Source organism: Drosophila subpulchrella, chromosome 3L (genome assembly GCF_014743375.2).
Source record: "Drosophila subpulchrella strain 33 F10 #4 breed RU33 chromosome 3L, RU_Dsub_v1.1 Primary Assembly, whole genome shotgun sequence".
In the NCBI taxonomy this organism is placed as follows: domain Eukaryota; kingdom Metazoa; phylum Arthropoda; class Insecta; order Diptera; family Drosophilidae; genus Drosophila; species Drosophila subpulchrella.
Genome location: NC_050612.1, coordinates 15,162,770 through 15,178,309, shown reverse-complemented (window position 1 = coordinate 15,178,309; position 15,540 = coordinate 15,162,770). Strand labels below are relative to the sequence as shown.

Sequence of the window (15,540 nt, the reverse complement as noted above, 5' to 3'; positions counted from 1 at the left end):
TAGCTTTGTATACTGAATTCCAACCTGGAACTGCTCATGACCCTTGCGCAGCTGCTCGGCCTCCTGCAAACTGTTGGGTGTTACGAAGCTGGCCACCAGCATGGCTTCTCCATTGCGGATCCACGAGATCACCTGGTTGGCATCGTTCTGGAATTGACATAGCTGCACCGCTTGCTCGAGCTTAGCCCGCTTAGCCTCGGACATTTCCTCCAGATCGATCTCGCGTTCCCGCAAGAAGTCCAGCAGATATTCAATCCTAGCCTGAGCCGTGTGCGTGGCATCCGCCATGGAGATGAAGCCAGCGTTCTCGAAGAGCTGCAGCAGGTCCTGACCCTGCTGCAGGACCTCGTAGGTGGCGTTCTGAATGTCCGTCACCGATTCGTTGTGCATGCGAATGAGCTGTTCGGCTTTCTGGTAGTCCCTGGAGAGGTCAGCGTGCTGGAGCTCCTCAGACCAGATCTCCAGCTGCGAGGACAGCTCCATGGCATCCCGCTCGAAGTAGCGCAAACGCAGGATGAGATCGGCGCGGAACTTGCGAGCGGACCAGAGCTCCTCTAGCTCCAGCTTCTGTTTACTCAACTTCTCGAGGGTGGCCTCCAGAGCGGCAATAGAACCCGTATTGTCGGCATACTCCAGGGATCGCATTTCCTGCAGCAGAGCTTCGCCCTGGGCGATGGTTGTAAGGCAAACATTCACGGAGCTCTCCTGCTGATCCCTCTGATATTGCTGCAATATGCGTTCGATGCCCTCGAGGTTCTCCTGCGAGAGACGCGTTTCATCAGTGCTCACATCCGTTCGAAGTTTATCTATCCAGGCGGTCACGTCCTTTTCGTGGGTGTAGAAAATGACAGCCATCTCCAGGCGGCGTCTCCTTTGCTCCACTCTCTCCGCAAAGCTGCCCACCTGGAGTTCCAACTCCCTGGCCACAGAATATATCTCATTGGGATCGGCCTCGCCACTTCTGGCCAATTCATCCGCGGCTGCCAGAAGCTTTTGGGCGTTACTATAGGTGTTCTGTGCCACATTCTCAAAGTTATCGTGCGAGGTCTGATAAACCCTGGCTTTGTGGAAGTTCCTGCCTATACCCGTATTTTTCCTGAGAAAAACTTCGCCATGATTTTTCAGCCAATCCAGGACCTGCTTCACATCTTCTTGGAAGAGTCTTAGAGCTAGGGTCTGATGCAATCGTAGCCTTTCCTGGTGCCACTTGGCCTCCAGAGTGCGATGGTGACCCAGTATCTGGTGAATTACAGCCAGTACATGACTGGCGCCTTCACTGTAATCCGCTGCTGGATTCTGTCTCTCGTACTTGTTAAAGCTGCCACCGTTGCTGTTCTTTCGATGATCCGGGACACCGGGCGGCGGAGGTTGATTGCAGACCTGCACCAAGTGGTCCAACTGGTACAGCAGCTTCTTGCTGGTGGAGTGAACCTCCGTATAGGCCTGGCACATGGCTTCGTACAGGGATTGGTGTGTCCGGATGGCCGTCTCCAAGCTCTGGATGTCCGATGGAAGCGGTTGGGAGGCCTGACAAGCGGCTGCCCAACTGGCCACGCTGTTGCAATACTGTTCAGCCTTGTGATGGAACAGAACACTCAACTGCAGGACAGCAGTTCTCTCATCCAAACCCGCGGCAAAGTCCTTCCAGGTTCGGTCCAAGCGTTGGGCCAGCGTTTTAATGTGCTGAGCTGCATAGTGCTGACTCTCAATCAAGCGAGCTGCCACGGCCAGAATCCTATCGATATTCACCGACACATTCATGGAGGCCACGGCGAACTTCTGGTGCTCATCCTGCAGAGACTTGGCCACCGAGTAGTTGTGCCCAATCTCCACGTAGCTCATCTGGAACACATCGCGGTTGTGCAGGATCCAGTCGAACATCTTCTCGCAGTCCTGCTCAAACAGGCGCCACTGGAAGCACTGGTCTAGTTTCACCTTCTTGTGCTGCCACAGCATCAGCAGCTTCTCCTGGCCGGTGTGAATGAGGTCGATCTGCCGCAGGGCTTTGTTCACGGCGGCCGACATGTCCGGATTGCCGCTCGCCGAACGAGATTGCTGCGAGGGCTGAGATTGCTGTCCGGCGGAGGAGGGGCCCGAGTCCATATCCGAACCTCCAGAGCTCGAGGCCTGTAAAAAATATTGTCGATTAGAAATGTGATTTTAGGGGTGAACAAAATTCAAATTCAATGAAGCGCAGCTTTTAATTGGTAAAGCCTTTCGTATAAAAGGCTATCAATTGTTTTTTTATTTTTTTTGATGGTTTGGCTTTAAATAGAGCAACACTTTTTTGCAATAATGGATACAAAGCAAGCTTTTAAATATTTATAATCATTGTGAATGGAAAATAGATCACATTGTTTGTTGTTACGCAATAAATGTATAAATAATTCAGACGGATTGAATTTTTACGAGTTCCAATAAAAATAACCTTTTTATATAAAACAAAAGTAAACGTATTAAATGCAAATGTAAATCTCTTCTAACCTGCTGCCAGACAAAGCAACCTATTTCCATATAATAGTCCGAAACTTTTGGGATGGAGACTTTTTTTGGCATAAAATTCAGTAAAGTGAATGCTAGCAGAGGCTTTTGACTTCTTCTGTTATCCGTATAAATGTTTATTATGGGCATATAAATATGTATGTATTTAAAATAAAAATCTTGTACGAATTTTTTTATTTGTTTACAAGTTATATTTACGGTAGAATGCTATTCGTAACCATATACGTAAGAATCCAACAGGAAAAATAAGTTCTTTGTTTAAATCTTAACGATTCAGAGATTTATCACCTACAGAAACACCATAAATATTTGCTTTAATAAATCCATATTTGCATTTACAGACCTTTTTTAATTAAGGAGAATGAGGTTTAAATTAAACATTTTTGTAAGTATACTTTCACTCTGTGTTTGTGATCTTTCAAAGCTCAAAATAATCTGCAATTTCTTGAATAGAACCCTTCAAACGACTGCTCACCTGACCACCTGGCGGGGCCATCGCGTTGATCTTGGCCAGCAGCTTCTTGCCCTGCATGTCGAGGTCCTCGATGGGCAGCTTGGTGATCTTCTTGCGCATCTCGTTGTGGTGATCGATGGCGTGCCTGGCCAGCGGCACGTCCTCGGCGAAGTCGTTGCGATTGAGGTCCTCCTGCAGGTCGTCGATCCGATCGGCCATGTCCCCGGCCTGCCAGAAGAAGTCCTCGATGGCCAGCCGGGCGTCCGTCCACTGCTGATGGTCGTACAGCTGCTGGCCCTCAAAGTCCCCGGTCAGCTGGTGACTCTCCGCGATCTTGTTGAGCGACTCGATCGACACCGTCGTCGTCTCGAACTTGTACTTGTGCGAGGAGATCGAGGCACGCTGCTTCTGCCAGAAGTTGTCCGGCTTGATAATCACCACGTTGTGGATATTCGCGCTGAAGTGCTCCTGCAGCACCTTCAATATCGTCTTCACGTTGGTCGAGCAGTTGCCATTGCCTCGCATATCGATGATGACTGTGAATCCGAGGTTCTTGGCGGCGTCGCTGCAAAATAAGCCAGGTGAAAGGTGTGTTCGGTTAGAGAGAGCGATCGGAAGAGAACCTTAAAACGGGGAGTTTACACTGGGGAATACGATTGCTACTTAGAGTGTCTTAAACAAAAACTATCCAACACTTCAAGGAAACCCTTAAAACTAAAATATGATTTGCTAGCATAGTTAGAACAGTCTGCTTATATTTATTCCTAAAAGTGGTTTAGACTATTTTAGATGTTTTCTTTTATGTTTACTCTTTACAGAATTCAGTTCATACATCATTAACTAATCTTCGTGAGTTTTAAGGTATCCTATTTCATACAATCTTCTACCAAGACTTATGTGAATATACAAGTCTCACAAAAATGAGCCATGACAGAGCTCGAACTAGTAAAGCTATAGTGTTAAAATGTTACTAAATAATTCTAATGTAGCGTTTAATAAAGAGTTAATTGATAATAATAATATTATTTTCCTACACATGATGACTTTCTGAGACACTTCTTTTCTGACAGTGTCCAATATTTTTTCCACTGCAGCGTCTTCCCTGAAGTACGTGAGTGAGAGTGTCGTGAATCGCTCATGGCTCGTCGCTCTGTTTACGTCGCCTGCATAAATTATGAGAGCACGGCTTCTTCTATATGGTCTGAGGTCGGTTTCTATTGCTCTGACACCAATTTCAGCTAATAATTTCCTACACACCTCAACCCCCCCAACAGCCCGACCGCCCAACGCTCTGATTTGCATTCCATTTCGAATTTTAATCGCTCCATTAACTATAAATATTTCTTTCATTGATGTGTGCGCAACTCCGCCTCCTTCGATTCCGCCCATTATTCGTATTATTCCCTCTGCTTTGCCGCTATTTCTTGGCCCGATTGCGGCCGGTTCTGGGTTCTCGGTTCCCGGTTTTAACCACGTTATCTTCTCGTGTTTATACATATGTCGTGCGGTTGCTGCTTGATGGGCATTTCTAGGGGTTTTGCCCCCAAGAACAATGCGAAAGTGAAGAGGCGTCTCTTCAACTGCATTTTAAATTCAAGTAGGTTTTCCTCCAACACGAAAGTCTTTGGGAACCCAGAACATCGGTGTTCCCAATGCCTGAACTCCCCCATAAAAGTTCTCAAACCCTTCCGCAACTCCTTATCGTGCTACATATCTGGAAATTTGGTGTATTTTTTCTGAAGAGAGGCATGGGCAACTTTTTTGATGACTAATAAAACCCTCGAAACGGGCTATTAAAAATCGAAATTTAAGCCGAGACGGAGCGACAGGAGGGTAAAAGTGTCGCCGGCATTTCAAAATCGACCGAAAAAGAAAACCAAACACAAAGTCCAATCAAAAATCGTTTATTTAACCCATAAATCCGAGGTTTTTTTAAGGGAGCGGGGGTGTAGAAATACCCCCAAAGGAAGCTCAGGGAACGAACGTGTCTAAAATGCTGAGAACTCCCTCGATTCACTCGATTCACGGAATTTGCATTGACGACAGCAGTAAGAAGACGCCTTGACTTCAGTTGCCAATTTGGCCGAGTCTCGGGAACCGAGAGACAAAGGAACGAGCAGGCCCAGAAATAAACAAAAAGTGTTTCACGCCAAAGCAAATAAACAAAAACAAAAGCGAAACATAAACGAAGGCAAAGCAAAACAAAAGCGAAATTATACTATGGAAAACGAAGTCTTAAATACCCTTAAAATGGTTAGGTTTAACTAGATGACCTGAAAAGCAGCCATATTATACCATATTGAGAACGTCTAGTATTGAAAACATACAAGTTTAATAAATAAAAAAGGTAAATAAAACAGTATTTGTTTAAGTGACTCTATCAAGACGGTCACCACATCACAAACTCTGCTGGAGCTCTGCCGACACACAGACCATATCAAAATGACCTATCAACTTATTCCAAAACCTATTAAATATATCAGTTAATAAAGGTATTTTATGTTGAATAAATTAAGGATTTATAATAAAATGAGCGCTGGTCTTAATATATAAAACTCTATGATAGAGTATGAAAAAATCAAAACCAAGTCAGCAAGCAGCGAAAGAACCCAGAATATAGAAACCAAGCCGATAGAGCGCACAGTGGGCAGACTGCCAGAACGGACCTTAAATTCCGTGGATGGCGGCGATGAGATAAGGGAACCCCAGTACCATTTTGTATATTTGGAATATGGACTCCAGCGTCGATTTGCTTATCGGCCGAACCTGAAGTGTCTGCCATGGCTCCATTATTTATTTTTTCCCCGTTTCTGGGCGGGGGATCCGCTGAAATGTGGGACACTGATAGTACAATGCTTTGCTTGTTAGCTGATAGCAAATGAATGGGATGATACGGCGTGGGAATTCGCCTCCCAGTGATTCATGGCCGGCGAAAACTTGTGAGCTCTTCAATTTGGCCGAAACAACTCAATATCTTCCTATGATTGCGCCAATGAGCATGACTAAATAAGCGAGGAACGTGTGTTTCTCCCTGTTTCTCGATGATTGGAGAATGTCGGCCGTAGCTGCTTTTTTCAGCTTTTCTACTTCTTCGGCAGATACTATTTTTCATCAGATACTCTTGTCGTGTGTCGCAATCTCGGGTCGCCATCATCATCAACTCGAAGGTCTGATTATCATTCCGAGTTTGTTGCCGTTGGCAGCCATCTCGATGGCAGTTTGCGGGGACTCTCTAGTCTGGGCTACAAGTCCATTAACTTTCTTGTTCTATTTATATTTATGAGTTCTTATAGTCTTACTTTAAAATATTTAAGCCACGTAAATCATATAGGTTGCGGTCTGTTAAGGGTTCTTTTGATATATCATGATATCTCTATCTGAAGCAATTTAAAAATCCAAGATGTTTCAGTTTACCATTTTTCACTTATAGATGATTTTATAATAACTCTTAATATTTTTCAACTTTAAGATTAGAAACCTTTATCCTAACTAAATTATTTCTCATGTTACATTTACTAAGACTGAATCAAAAATCAAAAAAACAAATTCTCTGTTATTTTTCCAATGCTTCCAATCTTGCATCATATTTTTTGATTAATAAGCACATTAAATCTTTTCGGAAAATTCCTCAGTCATCTTGTCATCATCATTTTTCAATTTAATGAACCAAATAATGACTTTTGACTCTTACTTTTATAGCATATAAGCTAATTCGACCCGATGTTCATTGTTATCGAGGCACCACTGTTCGTCCAAATTACCCTTTCTTTTCTTTCTTTCTTGTTTTATGGCTCATTTTGGTTTTTGTTGTGGTTTTTTTAGTGTTTGGGGCAGCGGCAAAAAATATTCGCATTCTTTGAGCTCGGATCTTAAGGTCTTTGGAAGCCGGTCTCCGGTTTTTGTCCATACATATCCATATGTATGCGAGGTTGTATCTGCGTTTCTTCTTGGTTCTTGGTGCTTTCTTTATCGCACGGATTTATGCAACCTTTGTTGCTGCTAGTTTTTATTTAAAAATGTTTACTCTTATGACTTTTTTGGCCCGGCCTGACCCTCCCGTGCCACCCATCTTAACCCGCCCTCTTGCGATTCAATGTCAACGGCAGCAGCAGCAGCCCGCAGTGAAAGAGATGGCCATACAGGGAGTGAAAGAGAGGGGTTTACTGGGGGGAGAAAGAGAGGGCGAGGCAAGAACAATGTGCGTGCTGTTCTTGCAATCGTCTGACGATGATGATTCATAAAAATGCGACTGCAGGCGGACGACTATAACAGGAAAATCAAGTGGAATGTGGCACTGCAGCTGCAGCAGCTGCTTCCCCCGCCCCCGCCTTCCCTCCCCACATCCTCCCCCTATTCAGAATATATATATATATATACGATGTATAGGTGCGGGTGAGGCGACGACGTCGCGACTCTACCGAAATTGCAAACGAAGCGCAGCCAGCGATGTCGCGACGTCAGCTGACACAATGGGTTGCCATTGTGCTGGTACAGTGGGCCCCAGTTATATGAGCCCCTGCTGTGAGGTCTTGGGATTAGCCAGAACTGAACTGGGTCCATTTCAAGCTCATAGCTGGAATTAACTACTGCGGATCCATATTTTAATGTGATATATTAACAGAGAAACTATTTAAAACGTTAGCCATTATACACAGTTCCCAAACTAAAGTCATAAAAAATACAACAAATATCCCTTAAAAAAAAACATTTAAAATATGATACAGATTTGATAAATACATTACAATTAATATAAAGTAGGAAAGTAATTAAATTACAATATCGAGAGACCCCTGTACAATAAATACAAAATGCAAGAGGCTGGAGAAATTTTGACTAGTGCCGCCAAAGGCAGCATTGCAATATAAATATCTAGGAACTTGACGTTTTCAATTCATGTAGATTGAAACTAAAGCTTGCCATCATGCAATACGATTTAAGCACAAACTTTAATTGCACTCAGGATGGACGTTTCTATAAAGAAAAGCGTGATCTAATATGAAATACAAGTATCTGCGTCAGCTTCTAGGGAAGAACTTCAGACTAATGGTGGAGCCAAGGTTCCATCCACTAGTGATTGAGGAATCTTTTTAATGAACGAGAATTCAGAGGTCATCTACAAGTAGACGTCCTCTGACCTTAACCGGCCTTGTAGCATGGAACTTTTAAAAGGCGTGATCATTAAAATGCCAGCTTTTTGCACAGAAATTGCCAATTTGATCTCTTTAAAATGGTATAAAGTGAGTAATATGCATATTTGTTAGGTGCCACATGATTTGGGTAAATCATTATGCATTCCACGAATTTTCTGGGTTCTATTTATAGGTCATAAATCCCCATCGTGACGAAAAATGTCTGTATGTAAATCTAAATGCATATGCTACAGATTATATGGACTCAAACCAATAAAAAAGGTCATAAATCAACATATTACAATTTACGAAATAGCTTAAATAGTTTGGGATATTAGGCCTGCCCCATAATTCCTTTAGTACGAACCACCCACTAGACTTATTACCCAATAAATATGACTGTTGCATTCTAATCTGTATAACGTAATCAGTGCATTAAATTATTTATCAGAAATCATGACTAATGATTATTCAACGTAATAAAAAGAGTAAAGCTTTCCAGTGATTTCGCACTGGAAATGCAATTAATTGTTTCTTCTTTATCAGTTACTTATTTTTAACTTCTTACTAAAGACGATAAAAACATATATTTAAATCCCCGTTCGGTCTGATCAATACGAATATTGACCAACGCAATATATTACTTCCAATTAGTAAAATGTTTACTGATTCTATATAACATGTATTCAAAAGAAAACAAATCCTCTATAAAAAGTCTTTATTTTTACACCAATCCTTCGTGTTTACCAATGGGTTTTAAAAGAAATCTATTGTTTATCTTTTAGTTACACCCCGGAATTTAGATATGTTACCAACCACCCAATGTTTATTCACATCCCATAAGTAACCACTAGTCGTTATTCAAGATTAGGATCACAGGTCTTATTTTTAAACAATTCTATTATTAGCATTTAAAATATAGTAACCAAGGGATCTCATAAACCCCATTATCTAGACACTGATCCTAACTAAGTGATCTAATAAGCCACACAATCTAGACGCTCGTCCTATTAGAAACCAGTAGTACTTGGTTAAATAATCATTTCTAATCAGGACGCCAGCTCCCTTCTCACCTGGGAATGCTGATCAGGTAGCTGAGGAGGCGCCTCAGATCCTCCGGCTTGAGGCGATCCCTGCGGGGCGTGGCCGGGAAGCAGAGGAGCGGTCCGCCGCGCCGATCCCGTCCGCCGGTGAGGAAGACGACCCGCTCCTGCAGGAGCGTCAAGAGATCCCTGGCCCGCTGACCATCCATTTCGGCGAGGGGGGGTAAATCGGGGGCGGCTCTGCGCCCAGGGGTTAAGCACTACAGAGGGTTAATCACCGGACCTCCACCCGACTTTTTTTTAATCCAACAATGGGATGCACTGCAGCATAACGAATTCCAGCCTCGAATTTCACTTGGTTCGGCTCTATTATTAGTTATTATTATGATCCGCTGCTTTTGTTATTCATTGATTTTCGCGAATTTCTCGCTGGCATTTTCATGGTCACTCTTCTGTTGTTGTTGTTTGTTTGTTTGTGTGGGTGGGGAAAATGAGTGGAAAAGCGTGGATACCGATTAGCAATGGGTATTTCACTGGGTTTTCTACATTTTGCCCAATATTTGCATATAATTCGTGTAGTTTTTTCTATTTTTAGACGCAAAAGTGGAGTTTTTTTCTTCAGTCACCCTGGCAATTTAGTGCGAGTGGGAGTGAGAGGGAGATACAAACAGACAAACACACACATACAGGCGCATAGGGGGTGCACATAGGGTATATACACACATGTACTCCCGTTAAATGCCATAAATCACACGCAAACATAAAAACATCAAATAAAACACACACACACACACTGGCACATTCGCCACTTCGCACTGGTCAAAAAGCCACAAAATATTTTTAATTGCCTCGATTTGAACACAAACTCCAGATGTATATATAGAATGTGTACATATGTACATCTGTATCATCACATCATCCGCAAGCAGTTCTCTTGCGTCTTGGCTCTTCTTCTTGCCACTGCTTGTGCCACAAATTGATTTTTTTCACTCGCGCTGCTCTTGTTTTTCCACTCGCCTCTGCCGCTGGGAAAACCGCTGGTTTACCGTTGCACGCAGTTCGCGAATTGGCGCGCGCTATTGGGCGCTTTTCATTTTTCAGGAAACCGCGATTTTCTGACGCTGTTTGTTTAAACAAATTGGATTAGTATGACCGCGGGGCTGTTGGAGAAACATACTTCACACAATTTATACCCCAAGCGGTCACTCTAAAATCGATTTCCACAGAATGTTATCGATATTTGCACTCAGTTCGTATCGATATTTAGTACATTTAAATTTGCGCGGGCTTTTTCTGTTCAATTAATGGTTCGTGTCCTCGCTAACCATCGACAACAGTCCAAAACAGCTGAGTCCAACAGGACTGCCAACTTGGGTGTTAAGTTAACAGTGTTAACTGATTAACATTGGAAATAACATAAGTAAATAAAAAGTACTATTATCAATTTCAATAATATTTTCTAGAAAAAACTTTAATTTAAAGTAAAGGAAAACAACTACCGCCTCATTTTTGTTAATTCATACATTTACCAAAATATCCATGAGGGGACATAGTGTTACCGTATTTTGTGCCATAACAGTAAGCAACGGTCTTACTTCTATTTGTTGTTCTGCTTATGTTGACTTTTCGTCTTTCGCCTTTTTTACTGACTTACGTTGCTTACGTTTTGTTGACACTTCAGTCGCATCTTGCATCTCCCTCTTTTACTGACACTTACGCTGAGGCTATCTCCTTTTTTTACTGACACTTACGTGTTACGTTTTGCCGTTTACGTTACGTTTGCTTACGCTTACGTTTTTGTATTTGTAAAACGAATTCGGTCAGATGGTTTTGTTTGTTACGTTTCCCCGTTAAAATAAATAGAATATCTGTTGTCAATTCAAACAAATAGAATATATCTGCAAACATTTTACGCAAAATCAAGAACTCGTTCCGCCAGCGCAAGAAGAAGAACCGACCGCGGCAGGCCACGCCCCCTCTAGCAGCCGCCCCCTCAGCCGGAAGCACCGCCTGCTGCTCCTCGAACTTTGTCCCGCGGAGCACCCACTTTCCGCGGGCGGAGCACCCCGAGGCCAAGAGTTCCAAGGATTCCAGGGACTACGGCGCCAGAATGGAGAGCAACCTGAACAGGATCATCCGGGAATCGGCCAAGCTGAAGCTCAGCGGCCAGCTCAGCAAATACACGAATGTTATGAAGGGTATACCATAAATATATAGTATAATCACATAAGCTAATCCCGGTTCTTTCTTCCAGGATGGCAGTACCGCTGGTTCACCGTGGACGCAAAGACGGGCTCGCTGAGCTACTACTTGTGCGACTCCTCGACGGTCGGCGATGACATCGCTCCCTCGCCCCACGTCCTCGCCAGTGCGCCCCGCGGTCAGGTGCAGTTGGCCGGCGCTGTGGTCTATCCGAGTGACGAGGATTCCAGGACCTTCGCCATCGCCTGTGCCTCTGGCGATACGGTAAAGCTAAGGGCCAACGATGCCCGGGCCAGGCAGGAGTGGGTGGATGGCCTGCGGGCGGTGGTAGAGAGCCATATGAAGGCCATGGACATCAGCAATTCGTCGCCACTTCCTCCGCGGGAACTGCTGGCCGCCTCCGATGCCATGGTTTCGGCTCGCCAAGCTCTGTTCCTCACCGAGCAATGGTATGCTTTCCAATCTTAAGTGCTTTTTAGGGATCTACTATTGTAAAATACCTTCCAGCAACGCTTCTCTGGCCAGGGCCATCGAGAGCATCGATTGTGCTTCCTTCTCGCCCACGGATCCCGATCTTCTCCTGCTCAAGGCCATCTCGACGGCCAGCACCCAGTGCCTGCATCAGTGCTTGGGGCTGCTGCAACGCCACCAGGAGATCAACCAGCCGCCGGCGGAGTCCGTTCCCCTTGTGCTCTGAGATCCAAAAGATAGTTTCCACTATGATACGCCCCAATAAACCCTAAGATAAACCGCATTCCGCTATATGATTGAGGAAGAATCCCCTCCAATAAGGATGATCCTCTGTTCCCTGTGCCCGCCATATGATACCCCAAAGCAATGACTAGACTTTCCGGTTTGGGTTACTTTTCAATGTTTTTATAAAATACTTTTGTTCGTTTCGGTTTTCCATTTTTCGCTTTTTGTTTTCTTGGATTAATTAGAACATTCATTTCGACATTTAAAGTTAATTTGAACATAAAGTTTGCACTAAAGTTTATAGAAAATGTTGAGTTTTGGACTTGGATTCGTACAAAGATACACAATATCCAGGAGATATCTAACCGCTAACTCTTGCCATTGTTTATATTACATCCTATTCCGAAAGTAATTCGTTAAGTTTCGATACGTGTGGAACATCAAAGTCTATGGGGGGACCGGGGATTACATAGATACTTATATATCGTGTGTGTTTATATACGGGCTATGGCTATGGTAGATGTTCTTGCGTCTGCAAAAATAGTTGTGTTTATCCGCTATCGTAATTAACTCTGTCCGATTAATCAATTGTGTGCTTGCCAAACGAAACGCTGCCGAAAGTACGCCTAAAGGGGTTAAACCAAAAGCAGTATAGTGTGTTCTCTCGATATTCCATCCCATCGTAATGTCGCCAGACTTGCCAAATAAACCCACGAGTTCTGCTGCGAATCCGTAATCTCGCCTTTTGCCGGGACAGAAGTGGAGCAGAGTCCAAATTAAGGCTAGAAAAGGCACTTTAGAAGGGAATGTAGTGGGGCTTAGAGGGTTAATTCTCGGGACTCGGGTCGGGTATCCAATAATCTCAAATCAGGGGCCGCAGGCTCGACCGGATCGCAGCAGTAGTCGTTATAAAAAATTTTGCTTCTAAATTTTGTCTAAAAATTTCGCTTGTATAAATACGTTTAAAAAAGTTCACTTGTTTTGTTACTTGTTTCATTCTTTTTACAAATTTTGTTTGCGGTGTGTTCATCGCTGAATTTAATTCCGAAAGGCATTTTTTGTGAATTTCTTTTTTGTTTTCGTTAAGCCTAAACATTAAATTTAGTTGATTCCACTTGCGTTTGAAGCCAAGTGCTTCGGTTTTTTTTCTTTTTTAGTAATTTTGTACATGTTTCATTCTCGCTTCTTGTAAATTATAGTCTAAACCAAAGTCGGGCACACAATTACCAAGTTAAATCCGCTTAAACTCTTTTGATTTCTTTTACATAGAATTAATATTATGCTGCTGGGGCTGGTTTCCGTTTCTATTTCGGTTTAAATTTAAGTTTCATATCTGTTTCGGTTGGATTGTGGAATGTTCCGGGTTCTTCTCCTTCCACCTCAGCTGTAGCTTACAACTAAAGAGATCGATCGCTATTTATTTAGTTAGACTGATGGACTATAACATAATAATACTTTCAATTTTGATTCAATAAGTACGCTAGGAATAGAAACTAGGTGGCGAAGATCGCGTGGAGGAAACTAGAGTAAGACTGGCCCATGGACACGTATACCTTGGTTAACCTCAGAGATAATGTACATCTTTAAATATTAAATACTAAACAAAATTAACGATTAAAGCTTACATTTAAATTCGTTTGAATATCGGTTTTAGGATTTTTGGAAAGTGAAAAACCAGGATATTGGGGGAAACCTTTAAAATGTATCTTTTAAAGCTAGCTTTATTTACATTCCTTCGAATAAAGTAGATTTTTTGTGGAATAAAATAACCTTTTGTACATTTTAAGGATGTTATATAGGATTATCTGATAGACACTTAAATTAAAATGTGGATTTTTTATTTAGTCAATTAACCAAGGTATAGGTGTACAAGGGTCAAGTAAAGCTGCAGGAGCTTCTGATCTTGGTTAAGCCATCATCATTTCATAACTTTCTCTCATAATTCTCCTCATTTCATCCCCTTTTACTCGCTAGTGGTGGTGATGGGCTCCACTTTGATGCCTCCACTGCTCGAGGAAGCGGCCGCATCCGTGGTCGCGGCTGCTGAAGATCCTCCGGCCGATCTCTCCGGAGGCGCTGCGCCCGCTGCCGCTGAGGAGGAGGAGGAGGACACGCTGGCGCCCACCAGCTCGGCCAGATCCTCGGCGAAGAGGCGGCTGGGCGAGAACTCCCGCTTGTAGCCGGCCATGTCCAGGCCCAGATCGCCGAGCGGGGAGTGAAGACGCGGAGTCTCGCTGCGCAGGGGACTGCCCTTGGCCTTGGGATTGGGATGGAGCTGGCCCAGCGAGGAGGAGGAGGCCGAGGAACTGGAGCTGGCGCCGAAACCGGACTTGTGGGACACCTGGTGGCCGCCCTGATGGTGCTGCTGCTGCTGTTGCTGCTGCTGGTGGTGGTGCAAGTGGGCCTGTTGCTGCTGCAGGTGGAGCTGTTGCAGGTGGTGGTGCGCCGCCTGCTGTTGTTGCTGGTGGTGCGCCGCCTGCTGCTGCTGCTGGTGGTGCAGGGCAACGGCCATGCTGGGCGGCAGATTCGGCAGGAGGCCGGCGGGACCGCATGGCGAGGGTGCATGCCTGGGCCCCGAGCCGCTGCTCAGGGCCGGCGATATGCTGGCCCTGCCTCCGCCCGCTCCTGGCACCCCCACGCCCACGCCGCCACCCACTCCTGGATGGGGCGGCAGGTTGAACAAGCCGGGCGGAACGGGCGGTGGTCCCGCCTCCCCGTGCTGATGCTGCACGGCCGCTGCCATTTGCATCTGCTGTCGGATGTTGTGGGCCACTGCGGCCACCGCAGCGGCAGTTTCCTGCGACATGTGCTGCTCACCAGCCACTCCGCCCACCCCGGCCTGCGGACCGCTGCCGTTCGGACAGGCCAGCGAGCTGGGCGCTCCTGCCAGGGCGCCACTTGCGCCGGGGTAGCTCAGGGGCATGTCCTGCAAGGGAAACGCGGGCTAACCCGAGGGCAGTTAGTTCAGTTCGAGGGGCAGCTCCTGTGATTGCGGTATAATTCCCTGAGCTGCATTGCCTACTCAATTAAACAAGATAACTATGGCTTTAGTTATTCCTCGAATTACAATGGGTTTTAAAAAAATATAGCTTATCCGAATTTAAGAGAAACCATATAATCAACACGAAAAATATATGACAAAAGGTTTTGGAAGGTAAAAAATTAAATGTTCAATAAATAATTATTTAATTTATTATTAAAGGGTTACTTTTATAAATCAATACATATTTTTTACGAAATCAATTTTTTTAATATTCATAAATCAATCCATATTTATTATAAAATTAAATATTTTAAATAAATATTTGGTCTTTTTTAGTTGCGTTAAAGAAGTTAATTTAGCTGTTATCCTTTAAAAATCCTAGGATATACAGGATAATTAGACGCAATGTCTTGTTAAGAAAATTTAATATTTAGCTTGGATTTTAACTTTTACTAAATGTTCTCAGATATTCTCCTACTTTATATTGATTTTTGGAAGCCTTTTATCTTTTTAAATAGTTTGAATAGAATA

At 44.0% G+C, this 15,540-nt stretch overlaps 3 protein-coding genes across 6 annotated transcripts in view; 1 reads left to right on the top strand and 2 right to left on the bottom strand.

The window, feature by feature from the left end:
• The window catches only part of LOC119554948 (kalirin), a 43,739-nt gene extending 33,437 nt beyond the window's left edge, over positions 1 to 10,302 (bottom strand). The window contains exons 1-4 of the mRNA XM_037866058.1: positions 10,175 to 10,302; positions 9,159 to 9,580; positions 2,978 to 3,521; positions 25 to 2,127 (exon numbers count right to left, since the gene is read on the bottom strand). Coding sequence (XP_037721986.1) covers positions 25 to 2,127; positions 2,978 to 3,521; positions 9,159 to 9,337 — 2,826 coding nt within the window. The 5' untranslated portion in view covers positions 9,338 to 9,580; positions 10,175 to 10,302. The remainder of the gene's footprint in view (positions 1 to 24; positions 2,128 to 2,977; positions 3,522 to 9,158; positions 9,581 to 10,174) is intronic.
• A 625-nt stretch (positions 10,303 to 10,927) lies between these two features.
• Positions 10,928 to 12,084, top strand: LOC119553013 (oxysterol-binding protein-related protein 11). Its single transcript, XM_037863058.1, has 3 exons — positions 10,928 to 11,326; positions 11,383 to 11,779; positions 11,838 to 12,084. Exons 1-3 carry the CDS (start codon positions 11,239 to 11,241, stop codon positions 12,025 to 12,027), a joined length of 675 nt encoding a protein of 224 aa, XP_037718986.1. The 5' UTR covers positions 10,928 to 11,238; the 3' UTR covers positions 12,028 to 12,084.
• Positions 12,085 to 12,192: 108 nt separating this feature from the next.
• LOC119553012 (protein bric-a-brac 1) overlaps positions 12,193 to 15,540 on the bottom strand; it is a 67,588-nt gene continuing 64,240 nt past the window's right edge. For 2 of the 4 annotated variants that reach the window (XM_037863057.1, XM_037863056.1), the window contains exon 4: positions 12,193 to 14,952. In XM_037863057.1, the coding sequence (XP_037718985.1) occupies positions 13,990 to 14,952 (963 nt within the window). In that variant the 3' untranslated portion in view covers positions 12,193 to 13,989. Of the gene's footprint in view, positions 14,971 to 15,540 lie in introns of all 4 variants that reach the window. The other 2 variants (XM_037863055.1, XM_037863053.1) reach the window with 1 other exon arrangement.

What these genes read in the sequence shown, in the direction of transcription:
- LOC119553013 (XM_037863058.1), top strand. Translation starts at nt 11,239, where the DNA reads ATGGAGAGCAACCTGAACAGGATCATCCGGGAATCGGCCAAGCTGAAG. An exon ending in ATACACGAATGTTATGAAGG is followed by an intron (nt 11,327 to 11,382) that starts GTATACCATAAA and finishes TCTTTCTTCCAG; the next exon opens with GATGGCAGTACCGCTGGTTC. An exon ending in CTGTTCCTCACCGAGCAATG is followed by an intron (nt 11,780 to 11,837) that starts GTATGCTTTCCA and finishes AATACCTTCCAG; the next exon opens with CAACGCTTCTCTGGCCAGGG.